At 41.8% G+C, this 25,139-nt stretch overlaps 1 protein-coding gene across 1 annotated transcript in view; it reads left to right on the plus strand.

Annotated features, from left to right (window-relative positions):
- sytl4 (synaptotagmin-like 4) overlaps positions 1 to 25,139 on the plus strand; it is a 68,106-nt gene that overhangs the window by 13,465 nt on the left and 29,502 nt on the right. Inside the window, exons 2-7 of the mRNA XM_069893344.1 lie at positions 15,865 to 16,035; positions 16,117 to 16,333; positions 17,468 to 17,683; positions 20,178 to 20,287; positions 20,982 to 21,084; positions 24,336 to 24,461. Coding sequence (XP_069749445.1) covers positions 16,215 to 16,333; positions 17,468 to 17,683; positions 20,178 to 20,287; positions 20,982 to 21,084; positions 24,336 to 24,461 — 674 coding nt within the window. The 5' untranslated portion in view covers positions 15,865 to 16,035; positions 16,117 to 16,214. The remainder of the gene's footprint in view (positions 1 to 15,864; positions 16,036 to 16,116; positions 16,334 to 17,467; positions 17,684 to 20,177; positions 20,288 to 20,981; positions 21,085 to 24,335; positions 24,462 to 25,139) is intronic.

Genomic DNA, 25,139 nt, shown 5'->3' on the forward strand with positions numbered 1-25,139 from the left:
ACTGAGCACGGGGACTCCCCAGGGCTGGGTACTTCACTGCTGTTCACTCTGTTGACCCATGACTGTGCACAGCTTGAACCACATCATCAAGTTTGCTGGATGATATGACCATGGTGGGCCTGATCAGTGAGAATGACGAGTCAGCGTACGGAGATGAGATGCAGTCGCTAATGGACTGGTGCAGAGCTGACAACCTGTATCTGAACATTATGAAAACAAAAGAGATGGTTGTTGACTTCAGGAGGGCCCAGAAGGACCATGCTCCTCTGACCGTTGATGCTCCACAATTGAGGTTGTCAAGAGTATCAAGTTCCTTGGACTGCACTTGACGAAGAATATCACCTGGCCTCTTAACACCAGCTCCAAAACCAAGAAAGTCCGATATCACCTGGTCCCTTAGCACCAGCTCCAACACCAAGAAAGTCCGATAGTACATCTACTTCCTGCGAAGGCTGAGGAAAGTTCATCTTCCACCCTCCATCCTCACTACATTCTACTGCATCACCACCTGGTTTGGAAGCTGTACCTTCTTGCACTACAGATTGGGCAACAGCTTTCTCCCCAAAGGCATCAGACTCCTGAACTCCAAGAATATTTAGGGATAGGGTACAGTATAAGTCTGTATAAGTCTTAATATTTTAACGTGTTTAACTTCTAACTTGTATTTATGTAAATATGCTCCATGGTCCTGGAGAAACACTATCTCGTCTTTACCGAGCGAGCATGGTAAGAATAATAAATAAAGGTGACTTGTCTTGGCTGACGGTCATTTGGGTGTAATCAATTGGCACAATTGTGTGGGCGGAAAGGGCCTGTAACTGTGCTGTACATCTTTTTTTTTTAAATCAGGTTTGCCATACGCTGAGGGATTAAGTAAACCAAGCCAGTGTTTGCTAAAGTTTAGAGGAGTAAGACGAGATCTAATTCTTCAAGGACTTGAGTGGCTGGACAGGGAGGGTGTTTCGACTGGCTAGACAGGGAGGGTGTTTCGACTGGCTAGACAGGGAGGGTGTTTCGACTGGCTAGACAGGGAGGGCGTTTCGACTGGCTAGACAGGGAGGGCGTTTCGACTGGCTAGACAGGGAGGGCGTTTCGACTGGCTAGACAGGGAGGGCGTTTCGACTGGCTAGACAGGGAGGGCGTTTCGACTGGCTAGACAGGGAGGGCGTTTCGACTGGCTAGACAGGGAGGGCGTTTCGACTGGCTAGACAGGGAGGGCGTTTCGACTGGCTAGACAGGGAGGGCGTTTCGACTGGCTAGACAGGGAGGGCGTTTCGACTGGCTAGACAGGGAGGGCGTTTCGACTGGCTAGACAGGGAGGGCGTTTCGACTGGCTAGACAGGGAGGGCGTTTCGACTGGCTAGACAGGGAGGGCGTTTCGACTGGCTAGACAGGGAGGGCGTTTCGACTGGCTAGACAGGGAGGGCGTTTCGACTGGCTAGACAGGGAGGGCGTTTCGACTGGCTAGACAGGGAGGGCGTTTCGACTGGCTAGACAGGGAGGGCGTTTCGACTGGCTAGACAGGGAGGGCGTTTCGACTGGCTAGACAGGGAGGGCGTTTCGACTGGCTAGACAGGGAGGGCGTTTCGACTGGCTAGACAGGGAGGGCGTTTCGACTGGCTAGACAGGGAGGGCGTTTCGACTGGCTAGACAGGGAGGGCGTTTCGACTGGCTAGACAGGGAGGGCGTTTCGACTGGCTAGACAGGGAGGGCGTTTCGACTGGCTAGACAGGGAGGGCGTTTCGACTGGCTAGACAGGGAGGGTGTTTCGACTGGCTAGACAGGGAGGGCGTTTCGACTGGCTAGACAGGGAGGGCGTTTCGACTGGCTAGACAGGGAGGGCGTTTCGACTGGCTAGACAGGGAGGGCGTTTCGACTGGCTAGACAGGGAGGGCGTTTCGACTGGCTAGACAGGGAGGGCGTTTCGACTGGCTAGACAGGGAGGGCGTTTCGACTGGCTAGACAGGGAGGGCGTTTCGACTGGCTAGACAGGGAGGGCGTTTCGACTGGCTAGACAGGGAGGGCGTTTCGACTGGCTAGACAGGGAGGGCGTTTCGACTGGCTAGACAGGGAGGGCGTTTCGACTGGCTAGACAGGGAGGGCGTTTCGACTGGCTAGACAGGGAGGGCGTTTCGACTGGCTAGACAGGGAGGGCGTTTCGACTGGCTAGACAGGGAGGGCGTTTCGACTGGCTAGACAGGGAGGGCGTTTCGACTGGCTAGACAGGGAGGGCGTTTCGACTGGCTAGACAGGGAGGGCGTTTCGACTGGCTAGACAGGGAGGGCGTTTCGACTGGCTAGACAGGGAGGGCGTTTCGACTGGCTAGACAGGGAGGGCGTTTCGACTGGCTAGACAGGGAGGGCGTTTCGACTGGCTAGACAGGGAGGGCGTTTCGACTGGCTAGACAGGGAGGGCGTTTCGACTGGCTAGACAGGGAGGGCGTTTCGACTGGCTAGACAGGGATGGCGTTTCGACTGGCTAGACAGGGAGGGCGTTTCGACTGGCTAGACAGGGAGGGCGTTTCGACTGGCTAGACAGGGAGGGTGTTTTGACTGGCTGAGGAGCCCAGAATCAGGGGTCACAGTCTCAGAAAAAGAAGTAAGCTGTTCGGAATTGTCAGTTGAGAAGAAAATTTTTCACTCAGAGGGTGAAAAATCTCTGGAAATTTCCACCCCAGAATGTTGTGGACACTTATTTGTTGCGTTTATATATAAAAAAATAGATTGATAGATTTCTCAAAATTAAGAGAATCAAGAGAGAGGCCGGAGGGGGAAAATAACTCTGAGATGGCAGACCTGCCGTGATCTTGATAAAAGGCAAAGCAGGCTAAAAGGGCAAGGTGGTTTTCACTCTTAAGGCAAGCTTAATGCCTATTGCAGTAATGGGTTATGGGCTCAGACTGATATTGCTGATTTTGGCTGAGCTGACATACATTTGTTTTCATTGCTGCAAGAGATGTTTTCACCTGATAACCACTTGCTCTAAGGGTGTGCAATGAAGTCAAGCCTGGACTTGCCTTTCAAATGTCACACAATGAACATCCCATCACCATCAGGAAGCTCATTATTACTTTTTGCTTGGATTATACGTGGAAGAAATGACACAGAAAATATATCTGAGCTCCAAAGTCCATAATGTGTCTATAGAAATGGGTAGAATTTTAAAAATTACAGAAGTTTTATTTATTTCCAGTTATTCCTTTATTTAGTTGGCTGGCCATACTAGCCTTGAAAACACCCCATCTTGTCTGATCCCAGAAGCTAAGCAGACTCAAACCTGGTCAGTACTTGGATGAGAGACCACCTTGGAATACCAGGGGCCATAGGCTTTGGGCGGCTTGGTTGTCGTTGCAGTTAGTGCAACATCTTTATAGCACCAGTGATCGGAATCAAGGTTTGAATCTCACGCTGTAAGGAGTTTGTATGCTCTCCCCATGTCTGCGTGGGTTTTCCCCGGGGAGCTCCATTTTCCTCCCACCGTTCAAAACATACTGAGCTGTAGGTTAATTGGGTGTAAATTGGTTGGCACGGACTCGTGGGCTGAAAAGGCCTGTTACCGTGCTGTATGTCTTATTTGTGATGGCACAGGATGTTATTTAGGAATAAGATTTTCAACAGCTTGACCAGCGTGCATTGATACTAAGAAATGCATAAACCTCGAGATATTTAATTCAGAAAGCACCATGCGCTAGGGGAGAGAGGGGAACAAAAGTGGGTGATGGATGGCTGGAGGAGTAGGAATGGGAGGACTGGAGTTGAATCAGAAGGAGAGAGCAAGGTACACAGGACGCAAGAGTTGCCTGAAAATTCAAGGTTTATAACCATTGGACTACCTGAATGTTGTTCATCTAGTTTCCATTGGCCCTCACCCTGGCAGTGGAGAAAACTGAGGATGGACAAATCAGTGTGGAATTAGAAAAGGGAATTATAATGGTGTGTGGCTGGGTGTTTGGGAAGAACATAGAGCATAGAGTGCAGGTGGTCTGCAGTCCTGTTACTTAGTTGGTCTCATTGGGAACATTGAATGCAGTAGGCAAGATTGGAAGAGGTGTATGTGACTTTTTACTTCATCTGAAGAGCTTTTTAGGTCCCTGAATGGTGGTAATGGAGGAAGTGTAGGAACTAGTGTTGTATCTCCTATGGTGGTCAGAGGAAGGTGCCAGGGATCAGAATGGGGGTGGTGGGGGGGGGTGGGGAGGGAAAGGCAGAAGGGGTGAACATGTCAAGGACAGGAAGATGTGGCTATTGACGGGTCCCATTTCTGCTGGCAGATATAGAAGGGTGACAGATAAGGACTGAGGGTCTCCATCTCTGTTCTATATGGGAAGGGGTCAAAAGAGGTCTGGGAAATGGGGAAAAATGCGAGAGAGGGTCCCATCAACAACAGTAAAAGGGAAAGCCACCTTTAAAATATCCTGGAAGGAATAACCTCAACTCAGAGCAGATATGCAGAGTTGGAGAAACTGGGAGAGAGGGATGGTATCCATGTGAGAGAGAGAGAGGTTGGGAAGGGTGCAGACTAGGTTCTGTGGGAGAGGTGGGTTTATTGAAAATATCAGTTCAGAGTTTGTCTCCTGCTATGGAGCAGGGGGAGAAACGTTCAAGTGAATGGGTGAGTGGGCCTGAAAAAGATGAAATTAATGAGTTCCAAACAGTTGCAAGAAGCAGCACCAATGAATCACTAATGTAACAAAAAGTGTTGGTGAGTGGTATCAGTGAAGATTTGGAACAAGGACTGTTTCACACAGCCAACAAAAAGACAGGCATAGCAGGGATTCCTGACAGTGCCCATGGCTACACCTTTTGATTTGTAGGAAATGAGAGGATCCAAAGATCTCCAAAGATAAGTTCTGCCAGGTGGATGAGAATGTTAGTGGTGGGAAACTGGTTGAATCTTTGTAGCAGAAAGAAGTGGAGGGTTGTAAAACCTTCCTGGTGCAGGATGGAGATGTATAAAGATTGAATATCCATAGTGAGAAATAGGCAGTGGGAGCCAAGGAATTGGACATTGGACATTTTGACAAAGTCTCCCAGACAGAGGTGAAAAGGGATTGGAGAAGAGGAAATAAAGAGTCAAGGTATGAGGAGATAATTTCAGTGTGGCAAGAGCAGGCAGAAACAATGTGCCAATTAGAACAGTCTTGTCAGGTCAGAGATAGAAGTAGAAAAAACAGGGTTGGGGCACTATCAAGTTGGCACCTGCCAAGTGGAGGCCTCCTGATGTGATGAGATCTGTGAGAATGTGGGAGTCAGGGGTCTGGTTTTTGTTGGTGGGACCACGATCTAGTGGTAGATACAAGGAGATGCCAGAGATGGACTCTCCTGTGAAATCCAGAAGGCAAAGTGTGGGTAAACTCAGAAGATCCATAGGCAGTTGTGTGACACATGAGGTGCATGAGGCAAGGTATCAAAACAATAGCAACCTTGCGAGTCAACAATAACAAAAATTCCTTTCCGGATGGACTGAACATGCCTTTTGACAAGAAGAATAGGCTGGCACCAAAGAAAGCTCTGTCTGCCCCTGAAGAATAGGCCTCTTGCATAGCCGTGACCGAGGAGAGGAGAATCCTATCCAAGGCGAACCCACATAAGGCAGCAGGTGCATTCAACATACCTGGTTGGGCAATGAAGGGTCATGCAGACCAACTGATGGAGGTCTTCCGAGAGATCTTCAACACATCATTGCACCAGTCCTTGTCCCCGCTGATTTCAAGGCAGCCACCATCATCCCAGCACCAAAGAGGGTGACAGTAATAGGCTTCAACGACGACCTGTGTCTCTCTCTTCCCCCTCCCTCCCCACTCATGTGATTGTTGTTTAAAGAGGGCTGGTAAAATGAGGGAGGATCTTTAACCACCCTGCACACAGCATCTTCCAGCTATTCCCATTGAGAAAGAGATACAAGAGTATCTGAGCCAGAACTACCAGCTGAGGAACAGCTTCTTCCTATGGACAGTGAGAATGCTGAATCACTAATGAGCTGTTAAAACAACCCTCTGAGGCTCAATTATTTATTATTAATATTTATTTTAAATGTTTGAATATATGTGCTGGGACTGAATGTGTGTTTGCACTGTGGACCAAAGAGTGTTGTTTCATTCAGTTGTCCTACAGTCGATGATAAATTTGAACTGAGAGTGGCCATCTAGTCTCTGCAAGGTGGAAATCAATGTGTCAGGCTACAGCAGCACTGCTGCTATCTGCAGGTTTGATGATTAAGTTGGGATTAGTGCAATATGATGAGACTGTTATCCATTTGGATGGATGAGGCTGGAATGGGTGAAAAGAGTGGAAAAGTCGAGGTGGCTGATTTCATGACAGCAATTGGAAATAAAAAGGTTAAGGGGAGGCAAAAGGTTTGAATAAGTGTCCACAAAGGAGAGGAGCATCGGAGATGCAAAAAGAGGTCATCAAGTGGGAATGACAACTTTGCCAAATTACGAGCGTGGCAGCTCCTCCTAAATTAGTCTCACTTGGGCTAATTAATTTCATTGTTGAGACTTTTGCCCAGTACAGATAACCAACGGATTAGAAATAAACTGCATCATCAGCCATCACCTTCAGATGGAAGAAAAAGATTGAAACCCCTTTTATTTGCCAAAGGAATTGATGTTCTACAGTATTGTTACTAAGATTTTAGTTGCAACTGGTTGGTAATTACTGAGTAGAAAATGTGGTCTGTTTATTGCAGAGCAAACATTCAACAACAAGATTCTCCCTCTTCCCTTCTCCCCCTTCTCCCTATCCTCCTCACCTGCATATCACATGAGCTCTATGACGCTCAATTGTATAACATTTTTCTTTCTTTCTGTGGATATTTAGTAGATGGCCTTAAGATGTACAGAACAGCAAATCGTGCAATTGTAGAATTCAGGGTCTGCATTACTATTTTAAAGTCATGTAACTACTTGAGATTGGAGTACTGGGTGGAACTGGAAATGCTTGCTCATTAGATTTAATTTGTTTATTTTCAAGTAAATTATACATTTCCTTTCCAAAGAGTTCAATTGACTTTGCATCTGGAGATTTTGGAGTAAGTGCTTTAATGTGCAAAGTAAGAGCCCTTAAATGAGTCTCTGATTGAGTTTGTTGTTGAGGAGTCTGGTGGTGCAGGGGGAGCACCTGTTCCTGAACCTGGTGGTGTGAGTCTTGTGGCATCTATACTTCCTTCCTGATGGCAGCAACGAGAACAGAGCGTGCTCTGCGTGGTGTGGGGCCTTGATGATTGCTGCTGCTGCTCTCCCAACGGCAACCTTTCACATGCAGTTTTTAATCGATGGTTGGGAGAGTTTTGCCAGTGACGTACTGGGGTGTGTTCACTACCTTTTGTAGGGCTCTCCGCTCTGAGGGAGTGGTGTCCCCATTACCAGGCCTTGATGCAGCCGGTCAGCACACTTTCCACTGAGGTTTTTGATGTCATATAGCAACCCTCCGCAAACTGCTGAGTTTTGACTTTTTTTTCGGTCTAGTATTGTCTCCTAATGATGGATTGCAGCAAGTTTCCCATCATGATATGAAAAGTAACTGACTTGCCTTGTCAGATTGGATGTTGGCCAAAGCAATACCTATTTAAAAAAAAACCTAAGGCAGATACTAGTAGCTTCAATTAACTGAATATTAGTAGTCTATAAATACTAATTAATATTAATTTAGTGAAGAATTCCACATTCCCCTTGATGTCTTTTGGAAATAGGCTGCATTTGGAAAGTTGAATGGGTGGAATAGTTAAATTTCCTACCTGTGGCAAAATTTCACGAGAGAGGCAGTTAGTTAATGCTAAAGAAATTGCAGTACCACAGGAATCTGCCAGTTATGTGACAAAACTTCAGCAAAAAGCCTGGAAAAGTAGCTGCAGCCCTAGCTTGACCATTTCTTGCAGAACTTCTGAAACTTGGCCATCGGAGTTCTGACAACAATCTTGTAAAAGTTCACTATTATAAGGAACTTAAGAATGAGCTTTTTTTGAGTCCATTTTACCATTCTGTTAAATCACAACTACTCTGTACTTTTAACTCCATCTTCCCACCGCTTGCAATCCTTTTGTTTGCAGTCTGGGATCCTCATAGTGAGTTTGATTATCATTTAAATGCTTGAAACTGGAATTTAACACGTGCAAAACTTTGGAACAATGAAAAAAAACAAGCAATTAAATCAGGAAAACACATTCTGGAGAAACACAGCAGGTCAACCAGTGTCCTTTATATAGCAAAGGTAAAAATATATAACTGATTTTTTTTTTGGGCCTTCATCAAGGTATGGAAAAATGTTGGCAGGCTTCGCCCTGCTTGACCTGCTGAGTTCCTCCAGCATTGTGTTTTAACTTCAGCCATGGTGTTTGCAGATTTTTGTGTTTTATTTTCAACAACATCAGAAGTTAAGAAACAGTGATAATTGATCAGATATTGTGTGCAAAATGTCCAAACGCTGTAGTGCTCTTGAGAACAAAATAACCCAAGTGCTGAACTATTTCAACAAAACGGAAGAAAATAGGTCAGAGGATATTATGCTGGAACTGTACAGTGCTCTGTTCCGATGACTGCGTTCAAGACAAACATTCCCTGGGTGGAGTACCAAGTGCATTATGAAGTGAACATTCAAACAAAATACATTTCAGCAGTTTTAGGGTATTTACTTCTTTGAGTCTGGATTCTGGATGATTTTTTTTCAACATCTTAGCTCTATTTTCCTTTACTTCCCCCAAATCCATTCATTCCCGTAATATCCAGAAATGAATCCATTTCTGTTTCCAAAGATTTACTGCCTTCCAACTGAAGCCCTTCCTAAGTGCTAAATGGCCTCCTCTTATTCGGATACAGTGATTCATGAGGTAGCGTTTATTTTTAAATTTAGACATCCAGATCTGTGACAGGTCAAATCAGCCTTAAGAGTCTGTGCCGCCCAATTTACACCCCATTAACCTACACCCTCGTACTTTTTTTTTTTGAAGGGTGGGAGGAAACCGGAGCCCCCGGAGAAAACCTTACAGACAGCGCGGAATTCAAACCAAGTTCTGGTCCCGATCACTGGTACTGTAAAGGTGTTGCGCTGACCGCTACACCAACTGCACTGCCCATTTTGTGATGGACACCTGGTGAACTTCCTATTCTTCATACAAAAGGGTGATATGTACAATGCCCTCCATGTTTGGGACAAAGACATTTTTTTCCTTTATTTGCCCCTGTGCTCCACACTTTTAAATTTGTAATCACACAATTCACATGTAATTAGAGTGCACATTTCCAGATTTTATTCACAGTTATTTGTATACATTTTTGTTTGACCATGTAGAAATTACAGCACTTTTTATACATAGTCCCCTTCTTTCAGGACACCATAATGTTTGGGACATTTGGCTTCACAGGTGTTTGTGTGTTGGCTTCACAGGTATGTTTAACTGCTTCATTGGTGCGGGTATAAGAGAGCGAGGCTTGCTTCTAAGCTTTTGATCACCTTTGGAGTCTGTAATTCCAATTTTTCAACATGACAGCCAGAGTTGTGCCAATGAAAGTCAAAGAAGCCATAGAGCAAGCAGAAGAGTTTCAGCTTAATGTGGAAATCGTGTTGGGTGCAGGCACGTGGGCCTAAGATCTATTCCTTGTGCCATCTTGTTCTGTCTACCAATATTTTCTCTCAATGTTTGATCAAGGCTATAGTCCAAACATACCAGTAATGAAGAAAATAAATTCCTTGTCACTAAGGCACAAAGGTCATGTTTAAGCTTGGCAGCATTCCCAAGGCAGATCCTGAGAGCTAAAAGGATATGAAAAGCACAAATGTCTCCAGTCTATTAAAGGATATGACAATCAGGAGACTATAGGAAATGATGGAGCAAAAACAAAAGCAGAGGAAAACACAGGCAGGCATCTGCTGTGAAATATTCTTTGGATTTTTTCTGATTTTTTTTAAAGCCAATTGTGATTCAAATTCTCTACATTTATGTCCAGTTTGTCTCTGCCTTGTTTTTCTTCCCTATCCACCCTTTCCCTCTGTTTTGAGTTATTACCAACTTTTTTTCTTTTCATTTTCCATGATGGTAAAACAAGAGTAGTTGTAACCTTTACAATGCGTACTATGGAAAGAAGAAATTGGGATCATGACTGGGGGGGGGGGATCACGGTTCCAATCAAACAAAAAAAAAATTAAATTACAGTTCAATTATTTATTGTTTTAAGTCACACAAAGGATACTTTCATTACCCCCCCAGGTTTTTAGTAACATGTGCAAGTTAAATTTGTCTCTTTGGTTGTTGATGTCACTCAATCCTTTTTTTTTGCATTCATAATGCTGCAATGTGGATATTTTACAGCTGCGTTCACTTTCAGGGCTGAGTAAGGAAAGTACAGAATGTGGACTTCAGTGGCAGATAATGACACAGAAGAAAATGTCACTTGCTGTCAGAATACTCATCCAAAGTTCAATGCATTGTCCCTCTGACATTTAGTGCAGAAATGTCTTCAAAAAGCAAGAAAAGAATGTGGGGAAGATGGCTGGTGCCACCTGACCTGCTGATTATTTCTAGCCTTTTCTGTTCTGAATGCATAACTCCCACTCCTCTGGTTACATTTTATTCTTGAACTCTTTTTTTTTAAACTGTCCCATTCAGAACTCTTCCATTTTCAATTAAGATCGACAGGTATGGTTAGTGTAACACCGTTACAGCATCAGCTATTTGAACGTTCTCTCTGTGTCTGCTTGGGTTTTCCCCGTGGCTCCAGTTTCCTCCCACCCTCCAAAAATAAGCTCGGGGTTGTCAGTCAAATTAGGAGTAATTGGGCAGCATGGGCTTGTAGGCCGAAAGGGAGCATTGCCATGCTGTATGTTTAAATTTAACTTGTAGGCCGAAAGGGAGCATTGCCATGCTGTATGTTTAAATTTAACTTGTAGGCCGAAAGGGAGCATTGCCATGCTGTTTGTTTAAATTTAACTTGTAGGTCGAAAGGGAGCATTGCCATGCTGTATGTTTAAATTTAACTTGTAGGCCGAAAGGGAGCATTGCCATGCTGTATGTTTAAATTTAACTTGTAGGCCGAAAGGGAGCATTGCCATGCTGTATGTTTAAATTTAACTTGTAGGCCGAAAGGGAGCATTGCCATGCTGTTTGTTTAAATTTAACTTGTAGGTCGAAAGGGAGCATTGCCATGCTGTATGTTTAAATTTAACTTGTAGGCCGAAAGGGAGCATTGCCATGCTGTATGTTTAAATTTAACTTGTGGCAAGCTGATGCACCCTCAGAGGATGGCACATGGTTTTATATTGTGTATATGTTCTATTATTGAGGATGTGGCCAATGGCAGTGAGGCCAGCATTTATTGTCCACCCCCCAATTGTCATTGATGTTGAAGACCCACATTCTTGAACCACTGCAATCTTTCTGAAGAAGCTCTTTCCACAGTTTTGAGGTTCAGACCCAGCAATCATGAGGGAATGGTAATAACTTTCCAAGCCAAGTTGGTGTGTAGCTTGGAGAGTAACCAGCAGGTAATGCTAGTTCCAATTATGGCAGTGGTCCATATGTTTCTTTATGGTAGAGGTCACGGGTTTGTGAGATGCTATAAGAGAAGTCTGGGCAGTGCACCTTGTAGATCATTCACATTGCAGCCATGAATTAATAAATGTTTAGGATGCTACATGAAGCACCAATTAAGCTGGCTGATTTGACCAGAATGGAATTGAGCTTCTTGAAGCAGCATTTGCTCAAGAAAGTGGAGTGCATTCCACTGCACTTTTGAAGTCCCTCGTCGATGGTAATTTCAAAGAATACCCACCTTCTGACATGCTCTTGTAGCCAAGAGTCTTTGCAGCAGTTCATCTGAGCTTCTAGTCAGTGGTGAGCCCCAGGATGTGTGGATTATGGGAGCTATGAGATGCCGCTAGTTTTGAATGTTAAGAATAGGTGGTTGCAATCTCTCTTGTTGGAGATGATAATTGCGTGACATTTTTCTAATGGATCTGCGACTTGTCGCTGACCGGAATCTTGTCAAGGTTTTTCTGTGTATAGACTGGCACAGATTACTTCATTTGCTGAAGAGTTCCAATTGAAATTGAATAATTTGCGATCAACAGTGAATATCTCCTGCTCCCCTTCTAACTCTGCAATGGAGGGAAGGTTGTTGATAAAGTAGCTGGAGGGTTTCCCTGCAGGGATTAGTGGCCTTGAACAATTTTGCCCATCTTTCTTTGAGGTATGTCTTCAACCATCGGAGTGTATTCTGCTCGATGCCCATTTACTTCACTTTTACCAGGAGTCCTTGTTCAAATATGTCCTTGTCATTTGCACCTCACCTCTGGAAATCAGCTCCTTGGTCCATGTTTCAAGCTAGGTTTTGATGAGATACAGAGCTAAGTGATTGCTGGAAGTGGATCACTTGAGAAAAAGTACCATTTGATAGCATTGTGGATAACATCTTCCATCATTTTTCTCAGGTTTGGCCATTTGGGTAGTAATTAGCTAGATTGGATTCATTCTGCATTTTTGGTGAATAGGACAAAATTTTCTACGTTGTCAGTTACATTTCACATCACAAGATATAGGAGCAGAAGTAGTCCCATTGCCCCATCAGTTCTATCTGTTCTGGAACATTCTGGTTAAAACATTGAGAGTTCAGGAACAAGTGCCTCTAGTAATACCACAGGAATGTGGTCTGATCCTTTAGTCTCTGCTGTATTCAGTGCCCTCATCTTGATGTTATTTGGAGTGGATTAAATTGGCTGAAATTGCTCTTCAAACCAGTAAAAGCTAGAGGTACGTAGCACGTGTAAATGGAAATGGAATTATAGTTTGGACTTGAGCCCAAGAATATTCTCAGTAATCGGCTGAATGAGGTATTTGCTGCCACATGCCAGTAAAGGCGCACAAAGAGATGCCGCTAGTCTGCTCCTCTACCAAGAAGACCCAATTCAAAGTCCTTGCATCCCACCACCTCCTCTGATGGAGCCGCCTCATGTGCTCCTCCAACTTGCGTAGCTGAACGGCCTCCTGTTCCAATGGTGAACTCGAGCTCCAGGCATCCAAGTCACCCTCCTTGGCCCCTGCTTCCAAACCGAAGCTGCCAATGCTAGAAGCCCTACTCGTCATAGCCGCTCACAAGTCCCAAGGTCCAGTAGCCCACGGCCTGGTGTAAAGCCTCAGGCACTGAGCCCCTCAGTCTGCTGCTTTGGTCTCTTTCTCCTCTAGAGCCTTTGCCTAGGCTTCTCCTTGATGGGATGATGTTCTACTCTGGTGCCTTGCGCTGGTCCGCTGCTCCCCCAAAGCCTGCATCCTTCTCTGTGTGGGCTGCCAAGCAGAGTTGCCAACATCTTGGGCATAGATCTCCATGGGATCACTAATATTATATATATAAAAAAACAATGGCCCTGTTCTAAAGGCGCTTTAAACCTCTATGTGGGCTGTCAACATAATGACCAGGCAGTAGGACCCTGCAAAGGAGTGCTGGAAGATGCATCTCTGTTTCCTACTCCTCCCAGATTCACACCGGCCACCATGTTGCCATTACTGTTTATATACCATCTATTATTTTCTCACCAGTAACAATACACTGTGTTTTTCCTCTCTGCGCCTGCAAGATGACTATTCGGTGTGATTATGATCACTCAGGTTTATTTTTTGAGGGTGTTGAGCACTGAGCTTGTTAGAATTTTGGACAGAAGAGGATTTGAACATTATTATCTCAGCAAGGTTGAGTAAGCTGATTGCCTACCCCTACCCCTGCTTCTGTGTGTTTTATTCTTGAGTCTCATGCAGCTGTTTTCCTCCGTTGCTTCCCCTTTCTGTCTGCTCTGGTCCAGTCCAAATCAGCTGTTTATGTTGCTTTACCATGTGGCATATTAGCTCCTAAAACCTGTACTCTTTGCTTGGCAACATACAGCTTGTGCACTCGTGTTGGCGCAGTTAAGTCTGAGCTTAGTACAATGCATATTCACGCTTAATGATTTCACTACCTGATTCACTAGGTGCTGTTTTGTGACTTGACTGGGACAGATCCAATTCTAGAAGCCCAGACAAATGAAAACCAATTCTAGGAGGTGGGATGGGGCCTGCAAAGCCCTTACTATTAGTTCCTCAAATGTAACAATATTTTTCAACAAACACTGGAGGCAGATTAATAGGTGCCGCCATCTTGGGCGCAGACTTGCAGTCATGGGATTTCAAATAAAACCACCGTTGGCTCCCTCAACAGCCCATGCGGACTAAACCCCGCGGGTTGGGACCAGTGGCAGTGCTGCTGCTACGGCGGGTCTGGCAGGACCATCATCTTTTCATAAAATATTTGTAAGAGACAGAGCTGGCTGTCATCTTCATTGTCACAGAATCCCTGTTCAAATACATTAATCAGTTTGCTTTGTTGATGTAGGATTGTTTACCATGACCAAACATTTGAAGTATTTAGACTGGTGGGCGAGGCAAGGCCCTACCTTTTAATTGTTCTTGCTGTCTTCATGGTTGCTAGTCACTGCCAGCAAAAACAGAGTTGAATTTAAATGTCATTGCTGATAAAAAGTGCATCTGGACACCTGAGAACTGGGGGTAGAAGTCATATATATATATGACTCAGTAAGATCTCAATAGATGGAATTTGTTGTTATTGGCATAATTGTCAGGAAATATATTTTGCATACTGAAAAGTAGAGTACAATGCATCAAAATAATTGCAGAGCACCTATTCTACAAAGCAATTTCCCATAAAGCACAAATAACTCCAGATTTTTAAGTTCCCCTCGGGTTAAAGATTTGGTGAAATGATTCAGGAATACGTGGATTTAAGGTTGATTTCGGGAGCTGGTTTATTGATGGAATTGCTAACGATAATGAACCTGTCCATAACAATATTTAAGCTTGCCCAAGGCCATAATCTGTGCAACCTTAGTGAAGAAGTAGTTTATATTTGATCTGATCTTCATTTTGTTTTGCCTTGAATATTTTATTTAAATTTTCCATACATGTCTTCATGTCAAAATACAAAATATAATAATCGTATCGTCATATCAATTCCATTACATGATAGTTTTATAAACTGGCACCAACCCCCTCTCCCCCCCCCCCCCCATAAGGATAGAAAAGGAAGAAAGAAAATACAATTAGTAAAGAAAAAAGAAGCAGACCTGGTTGCCAAGGGATCTCCACCTTCCACGCGATTCTAACCTTTTTTTTCCAGTTCTATTTATTTATTTATTTATTCCAAGGAGTTAATGAGGTTTATGGAAAGCCATTTATAAATTTGTACCTACAATATGTAAATATGGACACCAAATTTTCAAAAAGACATCATGTAAAAGATGGGAGAGAAGACACCAGAAGATTTTGTATTTAAATAGGAACCAAGGTTAATATTTAGTGACAGAGAAACTCCACTATTGAAGCATTTGATTAATATATGGATGTAGTAAATACTGAAATGGAAATGAGGAATCCTGTGTTCTCTAAAATGCCTTTTGAATCAAAATAGACTTATCCCATTTATAATGAATCATCAAGTTTTGAATATTTGATTTTCTAAGGGAATTAGAAATATAGATATGAAGGAGGAAATGTAAAGTCATTTGAACAATTAACAAATAAATGTAGAATGGAAAAATAATACAATATTTTCTTATTATCAAATAAAAGCATATTTGTGAGATAAACTGGGTCCAACAATGTTATTGCCTAAAAGTAGTGAAATAGAAACCTTGATTTGTAATAGATCTTGTCTTCATTTTGCATCTTTTAAATTAATTGTGGTACATTTGTGTTTCCAATCTTAACCATGGCTTCTTCGAGCTATAGATGGTCACTTTGATCTTGAGGATTGTGCAGGCAAAAGTAGACAGGAGACCGATCCTTTTCTGCATAATTAATTACTGGCATTCTGCATTTGTTCATTTCTAGGATCTAATATGGTGGAATGTTTAAAAGACTACAACTGAAATGATGATAGTAAATGGACAGCAAGATGATGTCAAACTGGACAACAGTTGGTGGACATTCTTGTGAGTTGGAGACCAAACACAAAGATTGGGCAGCCCCATGAGTTAAACACTTAATGCAGAAACCATTGTGGTGAGTGAATCCAGGCATTGTTTACAAATTTTGATATTGTTCATCTTTTTAAAAATAATTCTCTGTTTAACTCTGTTTCAGGATTGAACATTCTGACATTTCCATCTGTGGCCTCACTTCATAAGGAAGAGGTTGTTGCCTTTGGTGCTGCCATTAACCCTTAGGGTGATTGCAGAATTATGTCAAGCCAGATAGAGTTGATCAATCTTTCATTCCTGTCGGATAAAGAAAAGGAAGAAATCATGAAAGTTCTCATCCGTGATGAACAGTTGCGGACAGTGGAGGAAAAGCGAGTAAGGTAATGAAGAGAGAGGAAATGTTGGAATAAGACTACTGTCAAATTGTTTCCAATCACTTCTGGTGTGATGTCACATTCTGCAAAACTACTGTCTAACTGTTTTGAACCATATGATGTAGGGATGACTGATAACACTGGAAAACAAAGATTTTGTTCCTGAAAACTTTTGGGTTTTGGGCTGTTTATCATGAAAATAACCTTAAAATTTTCCTTTCACATTCCGTCTTTTTTTTTTTAGATCTAACATATTTTTGTGATTTGCTGTCAAATTGGGTGAGCTTTGGGAATGTTCCGATCGCAGATGCTGTCAGGTCCTTTTATAATTCATCAACAGGAGCCTCCAAGCTGTTCCTCTCTGTTTCTGTCTGCTCCCTTTGTTGAAATTGCAAGCTAATCCTTTGAAGGGGGTGCTGCTGTCCTTCGCTTCCCATGTATGAGTGCTAAACTTACAGCTGGGGTAGCCAATGTGAATGTGTGTTAGCGCACGTGTGGAATGGTCTATGTGTACACACACACACACACACACACACACACACACACACACACACACACACACACACACACACACACATATTTGGTATATACAAAAAAAAAACACATTGCATAGCTTTTTATGTAAGCTATTGGTTTTACACATACATCACACCAGGGCCAAACTTCAGTTGTTTAACAGGCTTCCACATCAGACCCAGCCCCTCAATGTCTAGAGAGAGAGTGGAACCCTAGTCTGCAGGCCTTTCCCCGAAAGGTTTTGCATTGGCTGCACCCAACTTTAGTCCATCTCTTAGCACATAATTTTGCAGCATGGAATGTGTAACTCAGCAGTATTTCCCCTTTATGACATCTTGTTGCACTGGAAGATCAAAAGGTCTTAGAGAGATCAGAAATCTGGACTACACGTTGAGCACTACAGGGGTAAACAGCGAGTGCAGCGTTGTGAGGAACATCCACAGCAAAAGAATACATTTTATTTAAAGTGGTGCAGTTGGGTTTGTGTGATGATGTCCAGAATAATAGTTCATAAAGTAATTGATGTCATCTGTCAGTGGAATCTTTTTTTCTTTTGAAGGTGACAGTTAGGTTTGGGCTGCATGATCCCATAATCACACTTTTGATTTGCTTCTCTTTGTAAAGGAAGTTAAAGAATGAACTGTTGGAAATTCGGCGTAAGGGAGCCAAGCGTGGCAGCCTGGACTACGGTGACAAGACTTGTGCACGGTGCCAGGAGAGCCTCGGCCGCTTTGTCAAGAGTGGGCGTGTGTGCAAACAGTGTAACCACCTGGTGTGCAAGGAATGTGGTACTGAAGGCGTAAACAGAATATGGAAATGCAACGTCTGCATCAAAGAGTCGTGAGTGTTATTTGCATTTTCTTCAAAGGAAGAAAATGGTGCGCATTACTTTTTATATATAGTACAGCAGCGTAGGCTGCGTATTAATGAGGTGGATGATATGGATCATCTCTCTGTTGGGCTTCTCACTGCAGTGAATAGAAATAAGCTTCATGAAATGCTTGGAAGAAAGAAAATGGCAAGTTCACACTGAATTACTGTAAAATGCCTGGTATCTGGAATTTAAGCAACCAGCAAACCAAACAAATGGCAAAAAATCAAGGAAATAAATAAATTTTTTAAAAAATAAATAAAAGCTTGAAAATGTCAGTAAATGTTCTCCGAAGCAACACACGACTCCTTGGTGAAGATGGGAGCAAACATTCAGTTAGTGGAGCTCCCTGGTTGTGGCCTGCCCACAGCAAAGTTTATTGAAACAAAATTTCAATAAAGTTGTGTTTGAATGAAAAGGCAGTGCCCAGGATGAAGAGCTGGCCGATGCCGCTCACCGCTGGGCAGACTCTCCAAAAGTGTCTTCCTCTCCCTGCCTAGTAAGAGTCTTTATCTTTATTAGCGTTATGTATATTAGTAAGGCTTTATGTGTAACCTGGGGGACGGGTGTTAATTACAATGGGGGCATGGTTAGCGCAACACTGTTACAGCGACAATGATCGAGGTTCGAATTTAAATTTACATGTTGTAATTAACAGGAATTACCTGATTAAAGTGAACTTTACTTAACTAAGGACTACAATACTGATTTTTTTTTTCAAATTGCTTTACATTTTGTACTATCTTTTGTATTTTAAACTGTTTATTCTGACTGCTGGTGTATTAGTTAGGCATTTTAGGAATGATTCTCAAGCAACCGGAAAACTCGCATATACAGCATTTTATCAATCCCCATATCAGGGGATTTTACTGTATATAGTCCTCCATTTTTCAAGGATCATACTTTTCCTATTAAACAATGAATACTTTGATCAAAAATAATGCTGAATTACCCAGGTCAATCTCACTGGCTCTTACACTCCAGAGTCACAGATGCTTTTGAAGTGAAGGTATCATGGTGAGATATCTGGAGAAAAAAAATCAAATGCATAGGAACTAGGGTTGTTTGTTCAAAGCCTTGGTTTGGGAACAGTAGAGGGGTGACTCGATGATATTATTCATTTTGTGGAGATTCCTAGCAACTTGGAGCAAGATACAGCCAGGAGCATTAATTTGAAGATTATAGACATTAAAGTATCACTTTTCAATATTAACAACTGATCGGGAAACCAAGGAGTTTGATATTTTTGCATGTTTGATGATTGATACTTTGCATATTTGGTGAATATAAATCCTGGATGGGCTTTTTGTTGCCACCAATTTCCTTCATACAATTTCTATACCGAGAAAACTAATACTCTGGCATTCCCAAAAGTTTTTCCAGATTTCATACTTTTCAGTGAGATTTTTGAATGACGTGTTTGTATGTTTCAATTACATCTCTAGATTCAATTTATTGTCATGTAGTATTGCAAAAAATTTGTTTTATGGCAGACAGATTCGCCATCAGCAGAAATTGCCTGAAGTGCCTCTTGTAGTCAGAGAAATAGAATCAAAAGAGAGTCCCTTTGAGTCACCATGTGTCCATGGTTTCACCTCCAGCGCTCCCTCAGAGCCTGCCACCACACTGAGTCCAGTCCAAGCCATCAGCACCCCGAGCTCCAGATCCGAACCTCCGACATGATCAGGAAGCCTTCAGCCCCCTTAGCACCCTCTTGCATCCCAGTTTCAATACCTGGTATCCCTTCAGCCAGTGTTGAGCCAGTCTCCAGCAATCCACAGCCCGGCATTAATCCCTCAACCGCAGTCTCCAGCAGTCCACACCCCAGTGTCAATCCCTCGAACTCAGTCACCAGCAGTCCACAGCACAGTGTTAATCCCTCAACCGCAGTCACCAGCAGCCCACAGCCCAGTGTCAATCCCTCGACCGCCGTCACCACCAGTACATAGCCCAGCGTTAATCCCTCGACTGCAGTCACCAGCAGCCCACACCCCAGTGTTAATCCCTCGACCGCAGTCTCCAGCAGCCCACAGCTTACATACGTTCCTTGCCTTGAGTCACCAACAACCCACTGCTTGTGTGTTCTTCAGCCTCAGAGCCCCACACTGGTCCACCACTGTGATCACGAATCCATGCTTTTTCTTCTCAAAATGGGGGTGGTCTCCCCATTTTCTGGTACCCTGTGCCAGTCCTCTGCTTCACCAGAGTCTGAAACCCCTTGTGGCTGCTGGCATTCAAAGTCACCACCATCTTGGGAGTAGTATGTACAAGTTCAATTTATCTTGATTTTAAAGATGTTGTACTTTAGAGACAGTAACTTCAAAGGGAGAATTTAATTTTAATTAATCCAACAATTAGTTCAAATTGTAATGTACAGCAGAGATTATATGTTAATATATCTTTGCAATTAAAGACATTAAATTGAATTTCACTAGGCTAATGTAATCGTATGATTTTCACCAGAAAGCTGAAGAAAAAGACTGGAGATTGGTTCTTTGAATACCGAACAAAAAGGCATAGCATTGATTTTGGTAGTGACATAATTAGAGCATCACTGAAGAGGAAATATGGGAGTAAGTAACAGATACGTCCATATTTTCAGTAATAATACCAGTGCTTGGCTGGGGGTGGGGTGTGGGGGGGCTTGTGTGTGTGCATGCACGTGCATGTGTCCATATGCTTGAACTCAGGGTAAAGGACAATGTGCAACCTTCTTCCAGATTTGAGCCTGACAGTATCTGTTCCATCTATAAACTGGAGCTGCACCAAATCTCTACTCGCTGTGCCCTAACTCTCACTGGGTCACTGCATTAATTCTGCTCTCTTGTGCATCCTTGGTTTGAATTGCTTAATTTTAGTGTCCTTGGCTTTAAACTGGGAATTCCCCTTAGCCACAGTTCTACATTTTTCCTCTTTTTCCTTAAAACCTACCATTTTAACCAAGCTTTCTGTTACCGGCTTCAATGATTACTTGTCACAATGTCAAATGTTACCTGTTTTGTTTTTCCATTCTATTCCCTCTCCCACCTACCCTCTGAATTTTCTTGATCTTTTTTACTATGGTAAAGGTGCGGACTAAAGCAAACTGTTGAGTTACAGTCATTTCACTATGTGCTCACTGGGAGTTGGTGATGCATTGGAGTTGGTGATGCATTGGAGCTGTGCAGACTGAAGGAGTGGGGGTGTATGTCATGAGTGTTGTTCTGAATTAAGGCCATCGTCAATAAAAGCCATTAAATATCTCCTGACCTTTCATTTACTCTGTAGTAAACAAGCGAGAGACAGCAGGGCAGGCATTGCTACATAAGGCACTGGCCATTGAGGGAAAGACACAGCAGAAAATTTCTAAAGATGGAGGCAAAGTTTCTGGGTAAGTATGATTTTTTTTTGTTTTTGAATAGTTTATTTTAGAATTTTCGGACATATATATAATAATTTGTATACATCCGTCATATTAGTACAGATTAGTCCTGACTAGCACTGCCCTTAAAACTAAAACCCTCCCTAACCCCAATCCTCCAAAACAAAATCAAACATTACCTACACATTTTCATATTATATGCTAACATATTAAAGAAAGAAGCTAGAAAAGCTACTGGACTATGCTAGTATAGGCCATGGTGCACCAAGGACTTTAACTGACAGGCAAGTATTTTCACTAATGGGTGAGGTTGTAGAAATTAGCAACTGGAAGAGATAAGATTAAACCACAATACCTATCTTTTGTATATATGGGCTCCATATTTGTAAATATACATTGCACTTATTCCTCAGATTGTTTTTTTAACAATGGAATAGACCTTTGAATTTCTGCACATTAATCTATTGACCCCCCCCCCCCCAGACACGAGTCCGATTTCCAAGTAACTTCAATACACTTTTGTTCCACCACCGGTACTATTTTCACAAGCTTCCTTTGATTTAGTGAAAGTTTCAGATTAGGGTTTGTCCCTTCCAGGTTCCCTAATAAAAATAGATCAGGATTTTGTGGGTATGAAATACAGGTAATTTGTTCTAGTAATTCCCCTTCTTTCACCCAAAAAGGTCTCATTTTTGGACACGTTCATGTAGAGTGGGAAAAAAACATACCACCTTCTATACCACACCTAAAACACTTATTTGATAAATCCGATTTTATTTTATGCAACTTACACAGCGTGATAGATAATTGATGCATTAAGTTATACTGTACTAATCTATATCGTACATCAATTTATTGGACAGTCTCTGCACAAATCCATCCATGTTTGTTCATCTATTGTAATACCCAAATCCTGTTCTATTAAGGGATTCAGAATTGGTCATGAAGATCATAAAATCAGTTTATTTGCAGATGATGTATTGATTTATTTGACTGAACCTAAGTCTTCCTTAAGGCAATTACATCTCCAGTTAGAACAATATGGACAAGTTTCAGGTTATAAAATAAATTGGGATAAAAGTGAAGTTATCCCATTTACAAAAGGCAACAACACGCCATGTCACTGAAACACCCAGTTTAAATGGCTGAAAAGTAGTGTCAAATATTTGGGGATCAGAACAGATGATAATTTGAAGAATTTATATAAATTGAATTATTTACCTGTGCATCATAAAGTTAAAAAAGATTTTAAAAAGTGGATGACATTAGGGAGAGTTAACTGTATAAAGATGAATATTTTTCCAAAATTTCATTATCTCTTCCAGATATTAGCCATATCAATATCTAAGAAATTTTTAAGGAACTCAATAAATGGCTTTGGAAATTTTTATGTAAAGGTAAAATGTCTACTAGATTATTGATGCAGAAATTAACATGGAAATATGAATTGGGAGATTACAACTTCCAAATATCTAGAATTATTATAGAGCAGCTCAAATGGAATTTATTGCATTTTTTTTTAAAGTAGAGACTATACTAACATTGGTTAATATAGGACTGGGGAAGATTGGAGAAAAGTCAGCTGCAGCTTTTAACTACAATGGAACTAAAAATTGATGACGGGAATTAAGGACACTCCTCTACTGAAGCATTTAATAGATATCTGGGGTAAGATAGATGGGGAAATTGGAACTAAAGGAGGTATATCACCTATATACCTTTGTTTCAGAACAGTTTGATACCTTTCTCGCAAGATAACAAATTCTTGAAATTGTGGTCCGATAAAGGAGTTAGTGTTATTGAAGACTGTTAAGAACAAGGACAATTAATGTCCTTTATCCAAATGGGGGACAAGTACAGGATAACTAGAAATGTGCTTTTTTGCTATTTTCAAATAAAAAGATTTTTAAAAGACAAGTCAGGATCAAAGTATGATCATCTTGCATTTACATCATTAACATAGTTTTCCAGCCTTTTGATCTGTTTATAGTACCTTTTAGTTTAACTGTTTCTTAACTGTACGTTTTAGTAACGATGACGAAAAAGCCAATGTTTAGAATTTTATACATGTTCAAATCTGTTTCTGAAATTCGTTCCTTGAATTCAACAGGACCACATCAGAGTTATTGTCTTCATTTTACAATGTTGCACATTTGGTGTGTATCATATAAACAAGAATTTCTACCCTGATATTTGTTTCCTGCTTGGAATCTGCAATTAAGAAAGGAAAAATTAAAGAAAGCTTGCATTTTTGCTAAGAACTCGAGATACTAATTATGAGAAAACCATTAAAATCTCCTCAGGGAGAGTAAAAAAATTGCTGAGATGAAATTGATATTTTTTCTCAAAATAAAAAAAAAAATTCTTTCAGTTTTACCAGCCAAGGAGGTCCATGAGATCAGAAGGGGTAGTGAGGACGAAGACTGTCAGGAGGTGAATCAATCAATTGAAGAGGAGAAAATAGAGACTGAAATTGAAACTCATTCTGTAACTCAAGGGAAACCCCTATGGATTTTTTGCCCTGTAGTCATTAAATATCTGCAAAAGTAATTATTAATTTTGTTCTTGAAGGGCTTAGCAGAGATATTTTGTGATTTAATTAACTAGACAACAATAAATCTATGCAGAGTACTGCTAAGGTTAACATCATTGCAAATTTCTATACATAATTGCTTTAGAGAAATGTATAAAGAAAATTACACACTCATATTGATGTCAAATTTAGGCAAGCTTTATTATGGATTTAATATCCACTGGAACCAATTCCTCTGATCTGATTAATGATCTCAGTACTAAAGCTTGGGTTTCAACCCCATGGACTCTTCCAAACTACAAAGCAAATCTTAATTAGGTCTTGTCTACAAAAACTTTCTTTCCTTTTCTGGGGTTTTCGGTTTCATAAGGAAGTAGGTTCTTTTTTACATTCTATCTGCTTAACCGGTACGAACTCGAAAGGCCGACATGGCCTGTTTCCGCGCCGTAAATGGTTATATGGTTGTATGGTTAAGAACGTACAGAATATTCACTGCAGTATTATCTATCTTTGATAAATTACCCCTTGGAATTTGTTCTCTGCATTTTCTTATAAAGAAAGTTAGGAATTAATGTGGTTATTGCAAACTAAGAACAAACTGAGAGATGACAGAGTTGTTTGTGATTTACAAAGTGTTCTTTAGTCAGAAGAAAGAATTGAGTAATAAAGTCCAATGAAATAATGGAAAATAACTAATGCTCATTTCTATGGTTTATGATTTGATTAGTGACCAGTATGAAACACAAGAGGTTTCTGATCAGCCAAGCGATACAGAGTCTACTGGACGTGCGAGTCTCAGCAGCCACAGGAGCCCCAAATCTGTGTCCAAACACAACACTCCCAATAATTCCAGGTGCAGGATCTATGTATTATCTAAAATTCCTTGGATCAAATTGAGTCATGTTAGTGTAATGTGAATATTTGCTTACAACCTGACCTTTTGGTCAAGCTTTAATGAGTATGTCTGACTAGCTTTTTGCATGGCCTGCATCTTATGTTCTTTGATAACATACCTGACAAAGGGCATGGGCCTAAAACATTGGTTACCTTTTATTTCCAATGGAGGATGCATGACCTGCTGAGTTTCTCCAGTGAGGTTGTGTATTGTACTCAACCCTAGCATCTGCAGACTTCTTTGTATAAGTACATGCTGATGAGGTGTTGTTGGTTGAAATAATCAATGATCATTCCATCACATATAACAAGGGACATGTGGAGAATAGGGTGTGGGATGGGAATGGAAATAGGAATAGGAAGAATTGGGTTGGGGAATGGGGTTTGGGAGCATGAGGGCAACAAATATCATGAAATCAGAAATACAGTTGAGAGATGGCCTTAAATGTGCAGAAGAATTTTGTGTGTAATTTTAGGCCATCGTATGCACAGGGAACTCTGAACAAATTTCTGGATGAAGGAGCCAATTCTATGTAGCAGCCAGGGTTTAGGTTAAATTAATTTCTCAAATGTGAAGGAATTCGTATGTTCAAGGTCTTGAAGATGTTGATTAAAGCAAACCTGCTTCATCATTTTA

This window comes from Narcine bancroftii, chromosome 8 (assembly GCF_036971445.1).
Source record: "Narcine bancroftii isolate sNarBan1 chromosome 8, sNarBan1.hap1, whole genome shotgun sequence".
In the NCBI taxonomy this organism is placed as follows: domain Eukaryota; kingdom Metazoa; phylum Chordata; class Chondrichthyes; order Torpediniformes; family Narcinidae; genus Narcine; species Narcine bancroftii.